Source organism: Emys orbicularis, chromosome 2, assembly GCF_028017835.1.
Source record: "Emys orbicularis isolate rEmyOrb1 chromosome 2, rEmyOrb1.hap1, whole genome shotgun sequence".
Classification (NCBI taxonomy): domain Eukaryota; kingdom Metazoa; phylum Chordata; order Testudines; family Emydidae; genus Emys; species Emys orbicularis.
Window position 1 is genome coordinate 74,425,619 of NC_088684.1, and position 23,087 is coordinate 74,448,705.

Genomic DNA, 23,087 nt, shown 5'->3' on the forward strand with positions numbered 1-23,087 from the left:
TTTAAGTTCAAAGCAGAAAGACATCTTTGAACAGCAATTACAAACTTTGGTGGGAAGAAGAGAAAGAGCAGTAATCTGAGGGAAAAGGAAAAATGGTTTCTTTGTTCTTTTAAACTGCTAGAAAACAAACTGAAGTCTGTTTGCAGTTGCTGAACACTGGGTTGAAGTGTTCACCAAGATTTAGCTTCATTTTTTGAAATGCATAGAAAGGCAAATAAACTGGTATAAAGCCAATGGATTTTAATTTCCAAAAGTCACAAGCACTAATTTCTCTGTAGTAAAAATATTAAAGCATAATATGCACTGATTTAAGTTGCATTGATGTCAAAAAGCAGTGGTTCTAGAAGAATTTTGACATTTGGGCTTTAAAATGCATAAAAATTGTTAGCTTGTTCTACCAAGCACTTTATTGAAAATACACATGGCACTAAAATGTTAATAACCCATTTTGTTCAAACAAATATTGCGGTGTTTAATTTCGGCTTTTTTGCAGTCTTTCAGAATCTAGTTATTTACTGTGCTAACAGTGGTTCACCAACAGATCACCACCTGAGTTTTGCCAGTGAATAATATTCTTAAATGTGACACAGGTCTCAAGGGAAGTACTTGGAAAAAACAGAAACTCTGCTGTTAAGCTAGCATTTCATTATAGCAATCTAACAGTCTTTCCAGTCACAGTCAAGAAGTCATCATCAGCCAAGGCACGAAGTGCTTCTTCGAACATTTCTTTAGTGACAGCCTTAAAGAAAAGAGAAAAGCTTGAGAACATATACAAAAGGCTATGTTACAATGCCCCTAAACAAAAAATCACATGATTCTGCTTGTCTCACAAACTTCCATGTCAAGTTTGCCAGGTTTTAGGTAAAAGTTTTCTTTTTAAGCTGTGAAATTCATCCTGGAATGCAACAGTTAAAGTGGATTCTTTCTGGCCTGTGCATCTTCAATGGTAATAAGAGATTCTTTGATCATGGCTTACGATTCTGTTGACGTGCAAACCAGAATAGACACCTATAGCTGACGAGAATAATCAGCTTATTTTTGTCAGCAAGACAAGCATGTAAATAATCAAGATCTCTTCTATTCCACAGGTGAAACTTATGTCTATGAAAGAACTGAAACCAGAATTAAGCTAATTAATCAGGAACACCTGATGACCAACTGACTAGCAGGCTAATCTTATGCCTATTCATGTGTCAGGTGGACAGCAAGTAAATAGATTCCAAGGCCAGAAGGGACTACTGTAAACACTGATTACCTATATAACAAACGGCATACATATTTCTAGAGCATATCTTTTAGAAAAACATCCAACCTTGATTTAAAAATTGTCCAATTTCAACTTCCATTAGATCATATTATATCTTTCTCTGTTAGATTAAAGAGTCCATGCCAAGTATTTATTCCCCATGTAGATACTTAGAATGTTAAGGGGTAAGTTGATTGTAGTCTCTTTGTTAAGATAAATAGACTGAGCTCTGAGTATCACTTTAAGGTATGTTTTCTAATCCTTTAATCATTCTCAGGAGTCTTCTCTGAACCCCCTTTAATTTATCAACATCCTTTTTGAACTGTGGGCACCAGAACTGGACAAGTATTCCAGCAGCAGTTGCACCAGTGCCAAATACAGAGGTAAAATAATCTCTCCACTGTTAGTCGAGATTTCCATTTAGTTTTCCTATTCAACTGAGATACAACTATAATCGGTACTGAGGACCCTGCTGAGTACACAGAAGATCCCCCATGAGATGGAAAAAAAGTTTTTTTTTGAAACCGTAGTAGTATATAAAGAAAGCAGAAACTTACAGCGTCAGACTGTGCACGGAGATCATCAAAAAGCTGTTGGTATTTTAGAGCTGGTGTTTTACCCTTTGACTGGATAAGCTTCTTCAAGGCTTGAGCCAGCTCCTCCTTACGTTTACGGGCAGTGGCACTTATCCCTTGGAAAAAAGTACATAAAAGTTACAAAGGATATAATATTGACTGTCATTTCTGCATTAAATATGAGAATGCCAACATTAGAAACTGAATTCTTTGTAGCCGAAAGAGGACTAACAATATAGGCTGTTGTATCAACTGTTCACTTTAGGTATTGGACATGTTTGGGGAAAGTTTAGCAGATTTCAAACAAATTGTTTCAATTAAAAATCAGATTTCATTGTAAAATGAATATACTGACTTTGACATTACATTCAGGTCTGACATTTATTACCTGGATTGCTCAATATCCAATCTGAAGCATTTACAAATCCATAAACCAATCACTGAGAAGATAACATCACCAAACTGAAATAGCATATAGTTTGCTCAAGCCAGATCCACTAGATACTAATTTATCCTTATGTGAACACAAACCTGTAGTGAGAATGGATATGTCCACAATGCCAGTTCTTGGATCAGTAGCAGACTGTTTCAGAGCTTCCCGGTGGAGGCGTTTTGCTTCTTCAACATCAATTGTTTCAACCTTGTCGGAAAAACGTACTTTAGCATGAGCTTCTGCCAGACGGATCAAAGACTCAAGCTGGCGGGGATATGCAGAAACCATTCCTCTACCACTGCCAATCTTTCTCATGTCCACATAAGCCTGAAGGAGAGTAATTCACAGATGTATTATGTAGGATGTATCCAGACTCCATCCTTCAGAGGATTATCAGCCTGGGAAAAAAATTCCAAATATTGTGTATCCCCTTAAATATAAATGCCATATACATCTTCACTATTTCCCTTGCCATGACTGACATCTACCACAGCTAGTATGTCTCTCCTCATGCTTGATTCTGTAAAAAAGCCATAATAAATTGGGCAGATTATTCTTGAAACCCTACACAGTATCTTTGAGGATCATTGTATTAAATTCATGAACGTTAAACTCTTCCAGAAAAGTTCCACGCCCGGTGGCGGTTTGCATAGACTGGGTCAGGCTGTGTTTTCCAGAGACTAGGAAACAAAGAAAGGGCTTTGGTATAAGAGGATGAGCCCGACTCATGGCCTTCGTTTTGATTCAGCAAATGGACATAACTTGCTGCCCAAGGGGAGGCCCCACGTCTTTGCGGAAAGGTGAAAGGGAGGTGGGCCCATCAGCCTCTCCATTTGGAAAATTAGTGACCTTTAGCGGGGATTTAAATCTGTTTATTGTTTTTGTTTTCTCTATAATGCTTTTGCCCTGTGGATAAATGTTTGCTTGGAAGAGCTGTGGGGTGACTGGTAAAAATCACTATTCTTGTCCTCAGAGAAAGCAATGCACACGGGCTGGTCCTTAAGTAAATTGGCTTGCTGGGGACATCACAGTGGATGGCAAGGAGCTGTGCAGCTTTAATAGCCCCTATCAGAAGGGTCCCTATCCAGAGAAGGTGATGGCTGGAGACTTGACTGGGCATTTCTAGAGTGAATCATGGAGGGGGAAAATACAGGTGCAGTTATTGAGACAGTTATCATTAATAGCTAAATCTGGTCTCAAACCACAAAAGAATATATAGAATGCTAAAGCCTATCACTACTATCTGCCAAGGAATATCTACACAAAACCATGAGAAAGTTCAAGTTCTTCTGAAATGATGTGATGGCCCTGTAAGAGTACAGGAAACCTGCTCTGGGACAGACTGGTTAGCACAGGATGACTTCCATGCAGGATTAAAAGGAAGGAGAATAGTCAATACATGAAATCTTTTTAAAATCTAAGTTAAGAGCTTAATAATAAAGGAAATGATGTACACAGTTCTGGTACATCTTATCCCACAGGAAGGTTTTTTTCCCCCTCTCTTTTTAAATCTTACTTTAAATTTCACATCCACAACTTTTTACCTCAATAAGGGCCTGACTTGCTTCTTCACTTAGTCTAGGATTAACATAGCTACGAGCATACGCAAGGTAATCCCTCAATACTGCCATGTCCATGTACTCTTCTTCCACCTGCTCTTCACTTTGGTAGTACAGCGCAACCAAGTGGTGAGCAAGACGTCTGTCGTAGGCTTCATCACGAGGGTCCAACATTAGAAAGATCAGATCAAATCTGCATGGAATAAAGATCCAATAGTTAGTGCATAAACTTTTTCTACCATTTACACTACTTGGTTTTATGATTTTGATCAACCAAGCGGAAGCTGTCTGAAATCTAAAATCTGACATTTTATTCATTACATCAGGAGTACAGGATACTCTCAGGAAGTAAAAAAAAAAAAGAGTGAAAATGTCATTTTGCTTTCGGTCTACAGAGTTCAATATTTGAAGGGGGCTTCCAACTATGGAATTTTCTCCCATCATTCACCTAACAACCTCTGAAGGCTGGGACCTTGAAGGCATAGTGTAAACTTCATTTACTCAAGCTTCTGTGTGATGAGGTGATGGAGTCTACACATGCTTCCAGTTTGATCTTGAGGGGGGATCTATTTACACGTATTTGAAGTTGGTCTACTTAATGTATTGAAAAATTCATGGATGCAACTGTATTCTGAGAAGGATGTGATGGGCATATTTTTAGTCAGATTAGATTTCAAAAGATGACAAGTACCTGCAATTTATTAAATCAATGGAATTAGATGCTCATAATCATCCACAGTTACTTGTTTGCTACACTGCCTAAAAGCGTTCTAGGTGCCTCATGGTGGGAGGTTAAAAATCTTAATTTATCATCAATAGGCTCAGGCCTACAAAAAAAAAAAAAAAAAAAAAACCAACAACAGAAAATAGGGTGACACTTGACAGAAGAATACAAAGCATACACTTGTATACTATTATATTTGGCTTCCTAATTTGTAAAGCATGCAATGGCTGAAAGACTAATTTTTTTATACTCTTCCTAAGATGTGATGCCTCTATCATTGTTTATTAAATAATTACTCCAGCTGCTAACACAGTTTGACAGGAAGAAAAGGCAACTCAGGCCTTGGCTACACTGGCGGTGTACAGCGCTGCAACTTGCTGCACTCAGGGGTGTGAAAAAACACCCCCCTGAGCGCAGCGAGTACAGCGCTGCACGCTCGCTCGCAGCGCTGCAGGCTATTCCCCTCGGAGAGGTGGAGTACATACAGCGCTGTGAGAGCTCTCTCACAGTGCTGGCAGCGCAACTACACTCGCGCTTCACAGCGCTGCCGCGGCAGCACTGTGAAGTCCCGAGGGTAGCCAAAGCCTCAGGGTATGTCTACACTGGAGCTGAGGTGTAACTTCCAGCTTGGATAGACATACCCAGGTTAGCTCTGAGTTAGTGCTCTAAAAAAGGAAGTGTTGCTGTCCTGGCATGACTGGCAGAACTGACTAGCTGCCTGAGTATGCACTTAAGAGTTTCAGATGGGATCATGCTTGAAGCACCTATCCTGTCCAACTGCTTGCACTGCTGTGGCTACACTTCTTTCTTTAGCACTGTAGCTTGATGACCACTACAGCAGGTATATCTACTTGAGCTGGAAATTACACTCCAGCTCCAGAGTAGATACATGCCCTTAGAACTAAATGTAAAATACTTGAGATTTTAAAATCCCAGTGCCTGTGCAGTGACCCAAAATCTTGAAACAAGCAGAACAATGGATACAACAAAACCTTAGAGACACTGCCAAATGCCATTATTCAATACCAAGCACTATATACTAGAAACTGGTCAGCCATTTACAGTCCTTTGCTAGAGTATTAGTTAAGAACATTACTTTTAAGGTAAATTTAGAAAAAAACTTCAGCTTTCTACATTGCAAATGCCACCCCCAATGAATAAGTTCCTGCACGCACGAGCGCGCACACACACACACACACACACACACACACACAAATAAACGATTTATACAGGAAGAGGTAGAAAGTTGTTTTGTAAAAACAAAGCATGCAGCATGGAACTAGAAGTCTAATTGTAATACCTGGATAACAACGTATGAGGAAGTTGGATGTTTTCAATAGTAGTTTTCTTTGGATTCCACTGCGACTCTATAGGGTTAGCAGCTGCTAGGACAGAAGTGCGAGCATTCAGTTGGCAAATAATTCCAGCCTGTCAAAAGGAAACGTATTTGAGAGCAAACAACCTTTCCTAGTGGAAGGAAGATTCCCGCAGCTATGTTAAGAGTCCCAAGACTCGCTTATTCTAACAAAAAAGACTTTAAAGAATTAACTCTTGCTGGGTTCACCAAAAATGCTTTATAAAAAGGGTTCTCTAGATCAAGAGAAACAACCTCATTACAAAAGCTTTGGTACAAAATGGAACAAGGTTATCTGGAAGGAGTATTACATGCAGTGTGCAGCCATATATACTGAGTCTGCAACATACTGAATGTTATCACTGAAATACAGCTCCAACATCTATATTGTCATTCAACTCTGAGGTTTTAAGTGATCCAATTCTGTCAATAGTCTTATCTCCAATTCCTATGTTACCTTTTCAATTATCTCATTTAATCATCTAACAGATATTAACCTGGGTAGCGTGGTACAATGTTGAGCTAGAGTCTTACCTTGGCAATAGAAAGAGTCTGTTGTTCCATTACTTCATGCAGTACTGATCTTGTACTTTCATTCATTTTATCAAATTCATCAATACAGCAAATGCCATTATCACTGAGAACCAGAGCACCTGTCTGCAGAACCAGCTGCCTTGTCTCTGGGTCCTTCATTACATATGCAGTGAGACCAACTGCACTAGAGCCCTTCCCGGATGTGTACTGGCCTCTAGGAACCAGGTTATAGACATATTGAAGCAGCTGTGATTTACTAGTGCCAGGATCACCACACAGAAGAATGTTGATCTCAGCACGAAAATTGCCTCTTCCGGTATGACTGAAATCTTTTCTTGATCCCCCAAACAGCTGAAGCAGAATGCCCTATAAAAATAAGATTTTTTCCAACTCAGACACCAAAATTCTTGATAATTACATGATCCAATCTCTGATTGAGTGAACTGAAATGTCAAATGAAAATTGTCTCAAATCATTAACAGAACACATGTAAAGCTGGAGTACTGTTTTCTGTCAAGTATCACTAAAAAGGATAGTGGAGTTCTATCTTTGAAGCTTCAAAGATTTTCCAGGTCAAATCTGCTTAGATTACTTTTTAAATTAAACCACCAGCTCTGCAAAGTCAATTTTGAATTTAAACATTGAGCTAGGTTCTTTCTGGATCTCATCATCAACAAAGACTCTACAGTTGGTATGATGCTGTATAAAAGAGAGATGACCATGTTTACTAAGGTACCATCACTGATGTATCATCCCTGTTGCGCAATTGTGATAAATCTTGTACATATGTCATGTTAAGGTATCATTAGAAAAGTATGATTATCCTGTTTATATGCATGTATCATCATTGTATATGAAGTTATGAAACTTCGCTGTGTTTGTATCTCAAACCTGTTGTTTCTGGGTAACACCCCCAGACAGATTTACATCAAGGCTAGCCAGCCTGCTTGATGGCCCATTAAGGAGAATCTGCTCTTCTAGGGACCCCTCCCGAGATCCCTTCAGGCAGCACCTAGGCAATGAATTCCTCATGACCCAGGACTTCTTGTTTGTACTAGTAACTTTCCATGCAGATGTAGGGTTACCATATTTCAAGTGCCCAAAAAGAGGACACGGGGGGGAGGGGAGGGGAAGGAGAGGAGCTGGAGGTACGCACTGGGGGGGAATGTTGCTCCCTGTCATGGTGGCCCAGACGCAAGGACAGCCATCAGTCAAGGCCTCCCTGAGGGACTCCCTCCCCAGTGCTAGGAGCCAGGACCTGGGTGGGTGGGATCAGGCAGCTGTGGATGGACCAATCAGCTATGGATGCAGGGGAGGGACCAATCGGGAAACAGACCAATCGGGGCTCTTTCTGAGCTACAGCATCTGCTCTGCAAAAATCCAGGACATATAGTAACCCTATTTGTGACCCAGGACTTCACATTTGTGCCAATAACTTTCCGTGCATGTGTGCTGTGGGTATAAATTGCAGACTGTGACATCAATCTTGGTCTTCATTCCTGCTCTGCATATCTGGGCTATGATTTCTAAGAAAGGGAAGCTTTGAATAAAAGAACTGATGACCCCCAATCCTTTTGGGTGATCCAGAGACTTATTGCAAGCTAACAGATTTAACATCATTGCTAATATCTTGATCTACAAACTCTGAAATCAACTGTAATGTGTAACAGTAGTTCTCAACCAGGAGTCCAGGGCAGGTTTCAGGGGGCCTCCAAGCAGGGCCAGCATTAGACTCACTGGGACCCAGGGCAGAACACCGTAGCCCCACCACATGGGGCTGAAGCCCAGGGCCCTGAGTCCCGTCAGCCGGGCTGAAGCCTGAGTAATGTGGCTTCGTGGGAACCCCTGTGGCATGGGGCCCCAGGCAGCTGCCCTGCTTGCGACCCCCTAACACCAGCCCTGGCTTTTATATGCAGAAAACCAGTTATTGTGGCACAAGTGGGCCATGGAGCTTTTATAGCATGTTGGGGGCCCTCAGAAAGAAAAAGGTTGAGAATCTCTGATGTATAAGATTTTAACCATTTAATAACTCATCCTTTTTTACATTAATAAACCTTTAGTTTTTAGTTACTAAAGGATTGGCTACAAGCATAGATTTTGGGTAAGATCTGACCTATATATTGACCTGGGGTGTGTGGCTGGTTCTTTGGAACGGGAAAAACTTTAGATGATGTGGTTTTGGTTTAATAACCTTTCATCCCTAAGTCCAGTTGTAGTAACCAGGGGCTGGAGGGCCTAAGGGACTGTTGTGTGGCTCTCTGTGAACTAGTGTAGTGATACAAGAGCTCACTTGTTACTGACTTGGTGATCTCGAATGATAGAATAAACCACCAGTTTTGGGTTATTGTCTGCCCTGATTTTGGCGCACTCAGCTGTGACCCAAACCAGGCAGTTGAACATTTGGAACTTACTTAATTTAGTTGATGAGGCACGAGTCAAAATAAAATACCATGCGCCCGTCCCCTGACCCCCACTAACAGAACAACAGTGATTTTCATACAGCTATAGCTTCCATCTTATTTCAGGTTTACCATTACATGTTAGCTAGTATATAAAATATTACATTGATTCCCACTGTGGCCCCAGCCATCGAGCAAAAGGCATGTTGACAGCACTAATGTGCACAAAATGCAAAATTCCATGGGAAAGGATTTGAAGTTTTTGCCCTTTTGTTGAAGGTGCAAATCTGGTTACTTTAAACCACCATGGCAGTATGTTACTCTGAATGTCATTCACCAACATGTTTGAGGAAACAATTGCTCTCACAGGTGTAAACTTTCTGTAGCCAGAGATGCTAAAGCTTTGAGTGCTATAAACTTTGAAATATTTCTGAACTTGTCCTTAGTACCATTCAACAGCTGATCTCAAGACAAGTCCCTGCTATTTCATGAAGGTCAGAGCCTTAGATTCGCCCTAGCTTTGCATCAAAAGAGTTGCACAAATCTGGAAAAAAAAAAGTTACCGCCTACTCATTTTAGACGGGCCTGTATCTCTCAAAGCTTTTGACCAAATGTCTCTAAATTTCCACTACAAACTCTACCCTCAATCCCTCTTATAGCATATCAATTTCCATGCATGTGGGCTTTAGAGCAATTGAAAAATTAAAAATCAACTCCTTACTGGAGGGCTGTATCTAAGGAACCCCTGGACCAAATGACTCCAAACTTGCACTACTAACTGTGGCTCTGGTCCTGACGGCACATTAATTTTCAGCACAACTGGACTATGCATATGGATTTTAGAGCACTTTGAGATGGTGGCTCAAACCAGAAGCTTTGCCCCGAGAGCAAACCTTCCAAAAAGGAGCTCCTGCAGAATGCAAGAAGAAAATAAAGTGCACAACACATGTTCTCAGAAAGCTACTGAGGGCAGAAATTGAATGCATAGTACATGGGCACTGCTCAGGTTCAGTGGCCACAGCATGTCACCTGAGCCATCCAGTTACTCTGACATCAGGACAGCTGCAGAACACCCTGGCTTGTAACAGCTCCATTCCCGCTGCACATAAGCCAGAGACAAGTCATTTGTGTGTCAGCATGGGCTCAAGCCACATTATAGATCCAATTTTTACACGGAATAATTTAAAATATTGTGTTTCCCCAAAGGGGCAGTGTGTGCCAGACCCTAGCTGAGATCAATGCCAAATGTGTTATATTCAATAGCAGAAACACCAAACTTAATTTTAAAGAAGTAACGTCCAAGAGAGGAGGATGCTTAGAGTGGAGAACTGGAAACTTAAGTCCATCCAAAGCAAACTGAATAGCTTTCCATGCAGATGTCTGTGTAGAAATATTCAAAATAAAATGAAGAAATCCTTGAATGGGCACAATTATCTACAACAATACAAGTACTACTGAAAAATAGATGGACTTATTTGGGGCAGCCGATAAAAGGCTACCTACACAAGCATTTCTTTGGCTATCCTAGGGCATGAACGCACATACAAAACAGTAAGATTTTAAACAGTAAGCTAGTCTCAACCTGAACTATAGTGGTGTTACTGCCCCACTATAATAATTAAAGGTTTAGAGCCCCACTCAACCGACAGTCTACAATGTTTCCCAATGTTTGTTAGTTGTGACTGCATTCTCAGTTATCTAGATCCTGTTGCAGAGCAGAGAGATGGCCAAAGAAGAAAGCAGAATTATTGGCTGGCCAGTTTCCTTGAAGCCAGCCAATAGAAGAGGAGAGTGAAGCTACAGGCTTCCTTCACTATTACCTGAAACCCCTGTCCCATTATCTAAAGATTTCTGATTCCCGAGGCCCCCTGATAACTGAAACTTACTGTAAATAAAAATGAAAGTTTATTAGGGATTTACCAAATCCAATTTCAAATATAGAAAGGCCTGTTATTTTTCTGTATTTGAAAGACTCCATATAGAGTATCATTTCCAAAGAAAGTGTATATTTTAAATGTAGATGTACATTTATATTATCTAGTCAGGTGTTCTGGTAGACTTGTAAAATGTTGTTTACCTTTTTGATATCTTCGTGTTCATAAATGCTTGGAGCCAGAGCCAAAGAAAGTCTTTCATAAATGTCTGGTTTTCTGGAGAGGTCTTTCAGCATTTCCACACGTTCCTCTGCAAAGATTTTCTGTTCTGTTTCTTCATCAACACCATGCAAACGTTTTGAATCGGTTTTACGGTAATGAATGACATCAATGTGGGTTTTATAGACTGATTTTACATTGCTCACTCTTGGATTAACTCGAATAGGAACTGCTCTGTAGATACCTAAAAAAACAAAACAAAACAAACACCCCCAACCCCACAGAATTACAATGCAGATGTGAATTCAAAAATAAGCTCAGTCCAAACGCTGGAGGTTTAAGGGACTTATCTGCATTTTTACTTTTCATTTCAATTTTCAGATTGCTTCTACAGAATTAGCCACATTACGGAGTAGCAATTCTCTAGAAAGCTTTCCGAAAGTTTAAATGATTTGACCAGGCTATGATCCTCCTGATATCAATGATACCTGTGCGCCTGCCATTTAGGCCCTGATCCTACAAACACTTAACCATGTGTTTACCATTACTACCATGTCCCATGATTTCAGATGGGCTACTCATGGTAGTAAAGTTATGGCCTTAAGTGTTTGCAGGATCATGACCTAAAGTGCATTAGAAAATCCTACCGTTAGAGCCTAACTTTAGCCAGCTCTTGTAACAAAAAAAATTAAAATAAAATTAAAAATAAAAAAAAAAGGTTGGCCTGCACATATAAGAAGTTGACAATTTTGTTAGTGCACTGAAAGTCTAAATAACTTTTCAGTATTAAAACTGAAGCAATCTTGTTTTGAAGCAGCAATGATTTTATGCTAACAAGAGAAAAGTTTATATTGCAAACAAGCACATGTAAATTTCAACTTGAGTAGTACTATTTAAGTCCATGGTACTGCTGGTTAGGGGACTGCAGTATCAAGATCATAATTTTCAGTGTTTGGTCTATAGCAGTTTTGTAAAATTTAAATTAGACTAGTGACATTAAAGAAAGCACTTATAGTTAATTAATTATAAATTCTAACCTAACATTTCAAAAGCACAATTTTTAAATTAGTTTCAAAAAGCCTCAACCCAATTTAAATTGTTAATTGAAATAATTTCAACATGCTTCTTCATCTGTTCAAGAAATCAAAACTTGTAAGTACATGTAAGCTTTTCAAAAGCTGTTTGATGATAAAAATGCTTCTTTCCCTTTGAAGTATAGGTTAAGAGCTGTAATCGTTAATTTTTAGAAATTGGATAATACAAACATATGGCAAAAATACATAAACCCTTCTATCTACACAGATAGTACCTACTGGCAGCTGTAGTTACACTAATGCTGATCTAAGAAAGGGGGAAATATGCAGAACTCTAAAGGTATTTTACACCAAAACTAAGATATCACTATATAAATCAGTCGGTATTTCCACTTCACACTTCAGTTTTCAGTCACCAATTATGATGTACCCAATTAATATTCAACAGACACTATTCCAGGCTGGACCACTTGGTCTAATGAAAAGAAGGGCACATGCATTAGCCAGATGAAGTTAAGAAACTGCATTTTACCTGTAACGTTAACTCTGTCGCCTGGCTGAACCTTATCCACAAGGTCATTGTGAGCAAACAGCACCACAGTATGAGGCGTCTGGCCAGCCGGCATATCTTCAGGAGACTCCTGCAGTTTGATCTGACAAAACACATATTAAAAGTTAGTTTCTATTATTTAGAAATAGTAACTCATTTGTAAGAAAGGATCTTACAACTAAAGAAGTTAGGCATCTTCAAATGGATACTGTTACATATTAGAGTACACCAAAACACAAAACTTTCAAAGATTTCACAACATGGTGGAATACCACTACTGAATTAGAATTCCCCAATTAGAATACCCAATCAGAATTATGCAATTTAGTTGTAGAAATGAGACAATGCCATCTAGTGATTACTATCTCACATTGGCAGAAGTATAACAAGCAAGATTTACAGACAGGGCTAACCTATCCCACATATGTCTTATGACATTAGAACAGTCTCCGTGTGGTAACATTTATTCCATAAGTGAACACTAATTGGCTTGACTAACTTTTGACACAAAAAAACCCACTTAACTCCCCTTCCAAATGGAGGATGGATAATCCTTCAATTTCTTCCCCCCCCTCTAAATATTAAGCATCATTGCAATCCTATATTGCTTCATATGCTTACTTAAAGAGCTGTGAATCATTTTGAAGTTCAATATAGTAAGCCCTAAGAAACAGACATATTTTAATATGGTTACGTTATTTTTTAAAAGAAAAAAGCAACTATTAAGCAAGCAAAACTTTCCCATTTAACAACACCAAAACAAAGCAACATACCATCTGTTTGTCTGAAAACATGGAGCGATTGTGAATCAGTGCCATGCTGTGTGTTGTATTACAGTTCTTGCATGTTGATGGTTCAGCAATCCTGCCACGGTCAATTTCTACTCTTGTGGTGAAGGCACAAACCTGGCACTTGAAGAATGCTTCTTGCATCTCAGGAATCAACTGGGAGCTTCTGATCACCATACCACTGATGGTGATAAGTTGGTCAATGTCTACAACGTAGAAAGGGATACATGTGATTGGGTCATGCTTTTCATTTTTCATTTGCCTGTCTCAAAAGTCCACCCTAGACTTTATTTTTACAACTAAATGGGCATTTACAGTCCCCACACATGAAGTAGAGAATATTCTGTCTGAGACACAAAGAAATATATATGAATAAAAATAAGCCACAGTTACATCAGAATTTTGACACAAGGGATATAAACCCTTATGTTTCCAAATATAAATCAGTCATTTACCAACAGAGGTTAGGAAAAAACCTCCTTTGTGGGCAGGTTATTCAACAGTTGTCCATTATAGTGTTTTTCGCACTTTCCTCTGCAACACATGTAGTGACTATGAAAGTCTGAAAATACTCATCTAGATGGACCCCAAGTCTGATCTTTTAACATTTTTAATCTGTATTTTCCTAATTGTTGAACAAATTTCATACATCCCTGAGTTTCTTTTTTCACACTGCAATCAAAACATCTTGCCTTCAGGGTTCAGACTCCTCATATTCCTGGTCTTCAATGCATTATATGGTCTGACTTGAATCTGGTGTTCTAATATTGAGTCAGGGTAACGATCAAAAAAGATCTCATTAGCAGCCATGTCAAATGTTGGGATAACTTCCTGTTTAAAAGGAACAGATGCATGTGTAAGAAAGCCTGGCATTAAGTAGTTAACACTTTTTACCCCCAAAATATTCAACTTTGTGACCCCATTTGGTGCTAGGAGACAGGAATGATCACAGTTCTGTGGCATTCCCTTACAGAGGAGGAATTGCCAGTTGGTTGTTTAAACCAGCTTTTTGTCCCCTTTGTACTGCAGGAGCAGTGCACACTTTATTTGGTCTTGGAACTCTTAGCTGTAGTGCAATTGCCCTACCTTTGTGGGTTTAGATAGAATCTTTGAGGATATCCTACATTACTTTAAAAGTCAACAAGGAGTCACGTTACAAATGCAAAATGAAATGTGTAACATATATGCAGAAAAGGACAGCAAAAAAGGGGCCCACGAAGAGTATGCCAAATATACAATTATTATTATGAACCATATGTATTGCATTACCATGTGACAATTTCACTAAATACAGCCGTGACTTTTAGTCATCTTCCTTAATATTTAGCATTAATACACAATGCACACACTAGGCTAAAAAACCCCACTAGTCTTTGGAGAGTAAGGCTCCTTATTTAACAAAGATTAGAATCTAAGCTTTCCTCTAAAGAAGTAGGTTGCTAGCTCTTATGGTTGCAAAGACAAGGATATGGTCTAATGTCAGAATGTGCAGGAAGCTTCATTGTTCTGCTGCTCAGAGTAGTAACTTTCTCAAGCTACAACAGAGTGAAAACTGGCAGCAAACTTCTCTTCAGAATCCCGTGGGCAGCAGTAAAACTAAGCCACAGTATCATTCTATTGCTACATAGGAAAGCTGGGAGCAGCAGCAGAATCAGACTCTGGAGCTATTCGCTGGGAGAGGAGAAACTCAAAAGAAAGGCAAGGAAAAGAATTTCAAAGGCAGTCCCATGGTTGCAGCTGTAGCTAGGTATATAACAGATTTAAGACAGGTACAGAAAGACTGATAAAGATCCAGTGACCATTACTTTGTCATTCTGGGATTCAGCCTTGAACCTTATGGTCTTTTGAAGCTGCCTGCTTCCTCCACACATCTACATGGCAGAGAGAAATAAACTGGAGCACTGAGCAGGATCCATGGACTACAAACTGGCAGGAATTCCAGCACAATCCCCCTTATGAACAAATTTGGTGAGTGGAATGGGGAGGTTTTCTGAGCTTCTCACAGTAATTTGCCTTTGGAGAGCAGCAACTCTCTCCCTGAGCTCTCTTGTATCTGTCTGTGGCTATGAAGTGTCTGATAAATATTTTAAGACCTTTATGCAATAAAATATATTTTATGCAGAAGTCTGTATACACAAATGTTATATTATCTTTCTAGATATTTACAGAAGTGCTTAAGCACTGGGGTATGTAGCTATAAATACTGCTCCCTCATTGAGCGATAATCTTAAACAGTTACATACTAATTTATGTTTAAGTAATGCAGTTTAAAAAAATAGAACTCAACTAGAAGAAAGCCTTTAAAAAAGGCCTGATGTTACCTGTGGATAGCAGATCAGCTGTCTGTATAGATTTGTGTCAAATGATCTTAGATGGTCACAGTTTACATTCAGAAATGGTTCCCCAACCATATTGATCTGCAAGATGTTTAATAACACCACATTAAATCACCAGCATTTAAGTCTGAAAAACAAGTTAGTTTTAGCTGTATTACTGTAGTACCTCCTCAAGTCGCTGCATATAGAGTGGTTCATTAAGATCCAAGCCAACGTTCTCTTCCTCTTTAGCCAATGGATCAATAAAACGCTGAAGAAATCTCTGAATATTGAGAATAAAATAAAAAAGTTATATTTAAGAGTGCCCAAAGGGACAGAGCTGTGATTTCACTGCTACACCATTCCTACGCTGGATGACGTTTTCCTGGCTCAATTTACCTTCAAATATACTCTCTATATTGCAGGTATTGAAAAACTCCCAAAGGGTAGGGATACCCCTAATGCAGCCCCCTACAGGATATTTCTCTCATGTACACTACAAGTTTCTTAATTCTAACAATATTTTTTGAATTTCACACAGTAAAGCATACCAATTACTTTGAAAAAGCCTTAACTAATTTTTTATAATTTTATAAATACAAGTTAAAAGAACACTTTTGGGAACAGAATAACACGCTAAACATATTACTACTAAAAAAGTATATGAAATTTTACTGAGGATTTTTAACCTCTATTACACCCTAATGCCTACAAACCTTACTCCTGGACCAAAATCCCAACATAGTAAGCTCTGTATAAACAGAATAAAAAGACCTTTCCCAAAAAGCTTACCATCCAAGTATAAGACAAGAGACAACAGATGGATACAGACAGGGACATAAAAAGAAAGAAGGAAACCGTATTTATCAATGTGACAGGCAGTGGTCTCAGCACACCAGCAGCCTAGCCGTTGTAAAGGTTTTTGTAGGCATCACAGAAAAGGAGAGCTTAAGAAGAGCTTTAGAGGAGGAGAATAAGGTAGCTTTATAGATATTTACAGGGAACTCCTCCTAAGTGCAAGGGGCAGCATGGGAAAACACACAAAGGTGCTTATTTGAAAAATTAGCAAATGGGCGATAGAAGCGGTCCAACTAGAAAAGAAAGTAGACTTCTCAATAGTTAATGAGAGTTGATGGGTAAGGTGGGGATGGGCCATGACAGACCTTGAAAGTGAAGACCAAGTAGCTTATGCTCAATGCAGCTGAGAAGGGGGAGCCAGTGACGAGATGGAAAGAGAGGGATGATTTCCTCAAAACAACATACTAAGAAAATATTTGTGGCAACATTCTGAACTGGCCTGAGCAGGGTAAGGTTTCATTTGTTAAGGCCAGAAAAAAAGGTGTTGCAGTAATCAAGACACAAGAGGAGAGTTTTAGGCCAGGTCTACACTACAGGCCTATATTGATATAACTGCATTGCTCAGGGGTGTGAAAAATTCACGCCAGAGCAATGCAGTTATACCAGTCTAATCCCCTGTGTAGACAACGCTATATTGACAGAAGAGCTTCTCCCACCAACATAGCTACTGCCTCTTAGGGAGGTGGATTAACCATGCTGACAGGAGAAGCTCTCCCATCAGTACAGGAGCACCCATACAGCATTTTAAGTGTAGACTAGGGTGACCAGACAGCAAATGTGAAAAATCGGGATGGGGGTGGGGGTAATAGGAACCTATATAAGAAAAAGACCCAAAAATCGGGACTGTCCCTATAAAATCGGGATATCTGGTCATCCTAGTGTAGACCTGCCCTTAGATGGACAGATGGAGAAGGCTGTATCTTAGAGAGGTTATGCAGGTTATGTTTTCTACATGATCAAGAAACAGGGTAGCTGGGAGAATTTGAGGTGAAGATTAAGAGCTTTGTTTTAGATATGTTGAGTTTGAACTCACAGCTAGACATCTACGAGAAGATGTCAGAGACACGGGCTGCAATTTTAGTTTCAACACAAAGGCAGGTCTGAAGTAGAGAGGTACAGTTGAGTTTTCTACACAGAGGGGATAGCTGAATTTGTGTTTGCAGATGAGATTACCCAGAGATAAAATGGAGAGGGAGAAGAGAAGGGAACTTAGGACAGAACCATTTGGAACTCTCACAGAATGTTGAAGGGCGGATGAGGAGGATCCTTTAAAGGACATGCTGAGGAAGTGATTAAAGAGGTAGAAGGAGAACAGGCAAAGGACAGAAGCCATGGAATCCAAAGGAGGAGACTTCAAGAAGAGCATGGCTGACTGTAATGAAGGCAGCTGACAGGTCAAGGAAAATGAGGAGAGTGTACTGGTTCTGAGCTTTAGCTAGTAAATGGTCATTAGAGACTCTGAGAAGAGCAGTTTCATTGGAGCCCAAGGGATGGAATCCAGATTGATGAACTCTATGGTGGAATTAGAGGAAAGAAACTCCAGACAACAATTTTACTTTTCCTCCTCTTAAGAACACGGTATGAAAACATCAGTGTTCTTCAAACACCCTGGGATTGATCCTAAACATAACTCAATTCTGATATTCGCTAGAATCAAATACTGCACATAGAGAAGATACAAATAAGCTTTTTGTGAAAGAAATAGAGGTATCCACACTTGTTCACCTACCTGGAACTTTTCTTTGCATGAAGCTACGTTAACATCTGTTCCCCAGATCACAAGCTTTTGTCCAAGAGATTGTTCACTTGCCAATGCATCCTCTGCTGGCTGTGGGAAGGGAAAAGCCATCAGTATGGATAATATAAATACATTTTAGAAAAAAAATTACCAGCAAAATCTGAAACTTCTACCTACCCCATCAGAATGCAAGTCCACCTGTCTGGCTTTGCGGGCAGATCCAAGATCTGGCCTCTGCCTAACTGGAGTTCCTCGCACACCACTCCTTGGAGTACCCTCCACTCTAGAGCTGGGGGTGCCATAGGTCAGAGGTGAACTAATATCAAAATCAAGTGGAATTGCTACAAAGAAAATGTTTAATTATACTTCAAAATATTAATGAATACACTTTGCCCTAATGAAGTAAACAAGTTAGTGTTTGTCATCAGTCACTGTGATGGCAGGCTGGCAAAGTTTGTAAGTCTTGTTAATTTTATAGCTGTATTTTACAAGGCTGTACTAGCCATAGAATGTACTGTATGGATTAAAAATTATATTTCTCCAAGCAAGAAGGAACACAGTTTCCTAAAATAGTTTATTTTAAACACCAACAATATTTTAAAACACTGTCGAGCTTAACAACAAGCTCACACTAAGGCCTACAGGTTGTATGTTTTATGTGCTAAAATCAATTAAATTAAAAGCAAGCTACCAACTAACCTGTAATTGAAAACAATCCTGTTCATTCAAAAAGGCCCTTTTTTTGTTTTTAAATTCACAGCTATGTAAAAGCCTACATTAAATCTTTCCGTATAGGCCATTTAATAGCCAACAGTACGCAGATATCAGCATTTTGCTCCTACTACTGACAAGCATACCTGATTCCCGAAACTGTGGTGGGCTGGAAAACAGAACATCTTGAGCATTTGGGCTTTGCATGTCAACTGCTGGAGAAGTTGGCATTGGCTGTAGATCTCCTGTAGATGTGGAGTCATCTGTTCGACGTTTTTGTGAAGGAGGAGACCGAGCATCTTCAGTGCGTGCTGCAAGAAGATGAAAGTAGCAATTTCAGATGTTAGCTGCAATGTTCTACACAGATTAATGTTAAAAGACCAAAACACAAAATAGATCATATGATAGAATAGCAAAGAACCTGGCTGATATAAAATTAAAAAGCAAAGTGCAATATTTTGCTGCAATGAAAATGAAGAATATTTGTGAGATTCCAAAAGTGGAAAATAGCTTAAGACAATTTAAAATAATTAATATTGCAATTATCTTCCTAAATGCCTAAGAAATCAGAGCTGCTACTACTAGTGCTATGAAAACCTAGCTCATATAGCGCTTTTCATCAGTAGACTCCTTTGTAAAGTGCTTTGAGAGCAATATCATTATCCCTATTTTCCAGCTGGGGAAACTGAGGCACAGAGGAGGAAGCAACCTACATACCAATCAAAGCTTTTCAAGTGCAGTGATAAGTTTCATGCATCATATTTGTAACACTTGTAAACTTGCCTCTGTTTCATTTTTAAAAAGCATCCTGTTGCACTAATGCATTGTTGAAGACCAAGGCCAGGTCCATACAACAAAGTTCTGCCAACATAGCTATGCCAGTGATGGATGTGAAAAAACATAGCCTTAGCTGACACAGCCATGCCAGCAAAAACCCACTGTTGTAGCAACAGCTTTGCTAACAGAAGAGTGTCACTGAAATGGGAAAGACTGCCCCACAGTGAGCTGAGCTTACTACTGACATTACCTACGCTGATAGAAGAACTCTTCTTCCCTTATAGTTGTGATGGAAAAGCCTTTGCAGTGCACACAAGGCCTTACAGAAAAAACAAGTTTAGCCCAGAGACTAATAAAGTTAGTTTGCTTAAGTTGTCATGCTCCTCTGAAAAGAGTCTAAATCATTAATTTCTTCCTGCACTTTCAGATTTTTAAATTCCTGCTTTAATGACAAAAAGCTACTTTTACTGTTCTTTTTAAGGCATTAGCCCTGCAGAGCAAACATAAGTGAGAGTGAGCTAGACTCCTGTTCTTGGGCATCAGCTTAGGCCTAGACTACACTTAAAATGTAAGTGGACCTAGTTACTCCAGTCAGGGATGTGAAAAAGCCACACTCCTGAGTGTAGCTAGGAAGACTCAACCCTGGGTGTAGATGCTGCTAGGTGGGCAGCTACTGTCACTTGGGGAGGTGGAGGTCCTACAACCCCAGAAAACCCCTAACTCTCTCAGGGTAGGCGGTGCTCATGCTACTGTATAGTCTCCGCACTGTGAATATACCTTTACTGAGGACCAAACAGAGAGCGAGAGGTTGCCCACGTCCCCCTCCCCAGACATTGCTTGGCCTGCCCATACCTTCCAGGACGGACACTCATCTCCTAGTGGAGTTTCAGGGCTGCGGCCACAGTCAGCGGCCCCCCGCCCCATCCCGACGCACCTGCACCCACACCCAGCAGGGAAAAGCTACACTTACGAGTCGGGGGGTTGCTGCTCCGCCCGCGCTTGCTGCCGCGGCGGCTCGGTGTGGAAGCCGGCGAGGACATGACGCTGCTTCACCGGCTGCTGCTGCTCCCTACGCGGGTGGAGAGAGAAACTGAGGCGGAGCGGAGCAGAGCGACCCCCTCCCGGCCCAAAGCCCGCACCGAGTCCCCTCTCTCGCGAGCCCGCCGGCCCCGCGCCCTGCACCGGGAGCAGACAGCCCTGCTCTGCGCCGCCCCCCGGCACCTGCTCGGAGCCGGGCCCTGAGACCAACAAGTTACTGGGAATTAACGGCACGACACGGAGTCGCCGCACCGCCCCCTTCAGCGCCGCGAGCCCGCCCCAGAGGGACGCACCCGCCACTCGATCCCCTTCGCGCGCAGATATTACGGGGGGGGGGCGGCGGCGGCATCTCGCGCTCTTACCCCACTTTTCTTCTGCAAGCAGCTTCGGCCAGCCCGGGAACCCCGAGAAAATTGCGCGCCAAACGGGTCACGTGGGCGGGCTCTCCCGGGTTTTCCTACCAATAGCCGTACGGCAGAGCCCAACTCGGCCCAGACAGGGGGACGGAAACACCCATCTAGGTTCCGGGTACAGACGATCGCGCCCTAGGGGCTCTGTAAGCCTCTCTGCAGGGACAGAGCGAAGTGTGACAGGAGCCCGATTCTCCCACAGTACAGGGAATTCACCCACGTAGAGCCTACAACAGATTCATAGGCAGGGTTCCCCCTGGTGAGACATGGTATCGCCCATACTTGACCCGGTTTCGCGGCCCAGCCATTGAAAGCAGCTCGATGCTGGTTGGGAGACTAGGACGGTCCATTGCCATCGCGGGGGGAGCTTGTACTAATAGCTACCGGATTTACACGAAACGGAGTTTTATATCTGCGGAAGCGTTCCTGTGTCTCGGACCGGAGGCGGGGCGACGGACACCCCCGCAGCCGCAATGGTTTAGTCCAACCTCTCCTTTCCTCTTCCTTTCTCAGACCGAATCAGTCAGGCTCCCTGCCGTGCGGGGCCGGGTTACTTGGCTCTGCCAGGGCAAGTGCACTCACCCAGGCGCATGCGTCTGTGCGATTGGATTCCCCCCAACGAAACTCCTATCTGGAGAAGGTCTTGTCTTGTTGGTTGTGCCTGGCGCCGCGGGCGGTATGGCTGCGGCTCTGCCCGTGGGCGGCGGCGGCGGCGGCATTCAGGGCTCCCTGCACCAGCTCTCCTGCGCGCTGCAGGACCCGGACCCCGCCACTGCCGCCCTGCGCGGCTACCACCTCATCCGCAGCGTGGGGGAGGCGTGCGTGACCAGCACCGGGGACGGCGCCCGCGGTGCGTGTGACCTGGGCGGCGGTAACGAGGGGCCCTGGGCATGTTGGGGCGGAGCGCGCTCAGCCCATGCCTGGGAAGGGCTGTTAGGCGCTCGGCCGGCGGGATCAGGGGAACCCCCCCCGGCTGACCCCCTTGGGGAAGGGGGGGTCATGGCAGTGAGCCCCACTCGTTCCTTGGTCACTGTGCCCGTGGCTGGCGTGGCCTGTGCCCGTCCTAACGCAGCAGGACCCTGCAGCGGGGTTTTGGGGTGCCCATGTGGACCGGAGAAGTGGGTCCCGGCGGCCTGTGTATGGGGACAGGGAACCCCGTCCTCAGTCCTTGTGTCGTCCTCACCCAGTTAGCCTGCGAAACGCTCTCCAGAGCGCCAGCGGCCCCAAACCTGACCCTTCGCTCTCAGTAGCCCAAGGGGAGCCTTGCCTGGGGGAGCTTCCTGTGTTAAACCTGGAGAGACTAGGTGGGTGAGGGGGGTGATACTTTTTGTAGGGGAGAGAGACAAGCTTTTCGGTCCTGACTGCACGGTGCTGCACACTCTGCATCCAGCTGCTCTGCCAGCATCAGCTCACTGATGTGAGGGACGCAGAATGGGAGCGAGCTGCTGCGCTTTGGGTACCAGGAACTCTCCCATCACCAGGCCAGTTGGTGAGGGTTTTGGGTTACCATGCCCTCTTTGGAGCCAGCTGAGCAGGTTCACGTGTGGTGCGGTTTGCTGTGCCAAGGCTGACCATGCCGGGGGCATCCATTGCAGCCCATTGTGCATTTGGTACTTTGGCGCATACTGCACGCATGCTTGCTGGATGGTTCCTCTTGAGCTCCCCAGTCTTTGCAAACTGAACACGGACCACTCAGAAGTCATTGACCAGTTTTAGATAGCTCTGTGATTTTTGTTGTTTTATAAACCTTGCCTTCCTTGTCGTGACAATATGCTATATAAGACAGTTTAAAACTACTCTGTGTACCCCTACCAGCCACCGTTCTAACTCTGTGGAATGCTAACCATAGCCTGGAGAGCCCCACCTTACTGAGTCAGGGAGCTCCTATCCTATTGAACCCTAGCCCCAGGAGCTCTATGCTATTTAATCCTAGATCAAGGAGCTCTACTTT

The 23,087-nt window shown here is 42.1% G+C and overlaps 2 protein-coding genes across 3 annotated transcripts in view; one reads left to right on the forward strand and one right to left on the reverse strand.

Annotated features, from left to right (window-relative positions):
* Positions 1-258: 258 nt before the first annotated feature.
* MCM4 (minichromosome maintenance complex component 4) lies at positions 259-20,833 on the reverse strand. Of its 2 annotated transcripts, none has more exons than XM_065398026.1 (16): positions 20,659-20,833; positions 19,058-19,222; positions 18,378-18,541; positions 18,192-18,290; positions 15,792-15,887; positions 15,611-15,706; positions 13,982-14,120; positions 13,275-13,495; positions 12,484-12,604; positions 10,902-11,161; positions 6,426-6,791; positions 5,838-5,965; positions 3,799-4,006; positions 2,353-2,581; positions 1,804-1,937; positions 259-739 (listed from the first exon to the last, which is right to left on the reverse strand). In XM_065398026.1, exons 1-16 carry the CDS (start codon positions 20,726-20,728, stop codon positions 647-649), a joined length of 2,589 nt encoding a protein of 862 aa, XP_065254098.1. In that variant the 5' UTR covers positions 20,729-20,833; the 3' UTR covers positions 259-646. The 2 variants fall into 2 exon arrangements, with proteins under 2 accessions (XP_065254098.1, XP_065254097.1); XM_065398025.1 differs by having other exon boundaries at positions 18,192-18,283; positions 18,368-18,541.
* Positions 20,834-21,814: 981 nt separating this feature from the next.
* The window catches only part of PRKDC (protein kinase, DNA-activated, catalytic subunit), a 147,699-nt gene continuing 146,426 nt past the window's right edge, over positions 21,815-23,087 (forward strand). Inside the window, exon 1 of the mRNA XM_065397886.1 lies at positions 21,815-21,986. Within this exon, the coding sequence (XP_065253958.1) occupies positions 21,815-21,986 (172 nt within the window). The remainder of the gene's footprint in view (positions 21,987-23,087) is intronic.

Bases quoted from the DNA above. Each gene is read 5' to 3' on its own strand.
- MCM4 (XM_065398025.1), bottom strand. From the start codon at position 20,728: ATGTCCTCGCCGGCTTCCACACCGAGCCGCCGCGGCAGCAAGCGCGGG. The intron at 19,223-20,658 runs GTAAGTGTAGCT...ATCTTCTTGCAG, and splicing joins GAGCAGCAACCCCCCGACTC to CACGCACTGAAGATGCTCGG. The intron at 5,966-6,425 runs GTAAGACTCTAG...TCCTTTTGACAG, and splicing joins AGACTCTTTCTATTGCCAAG to GCTGGAATTATTTGCCAACT.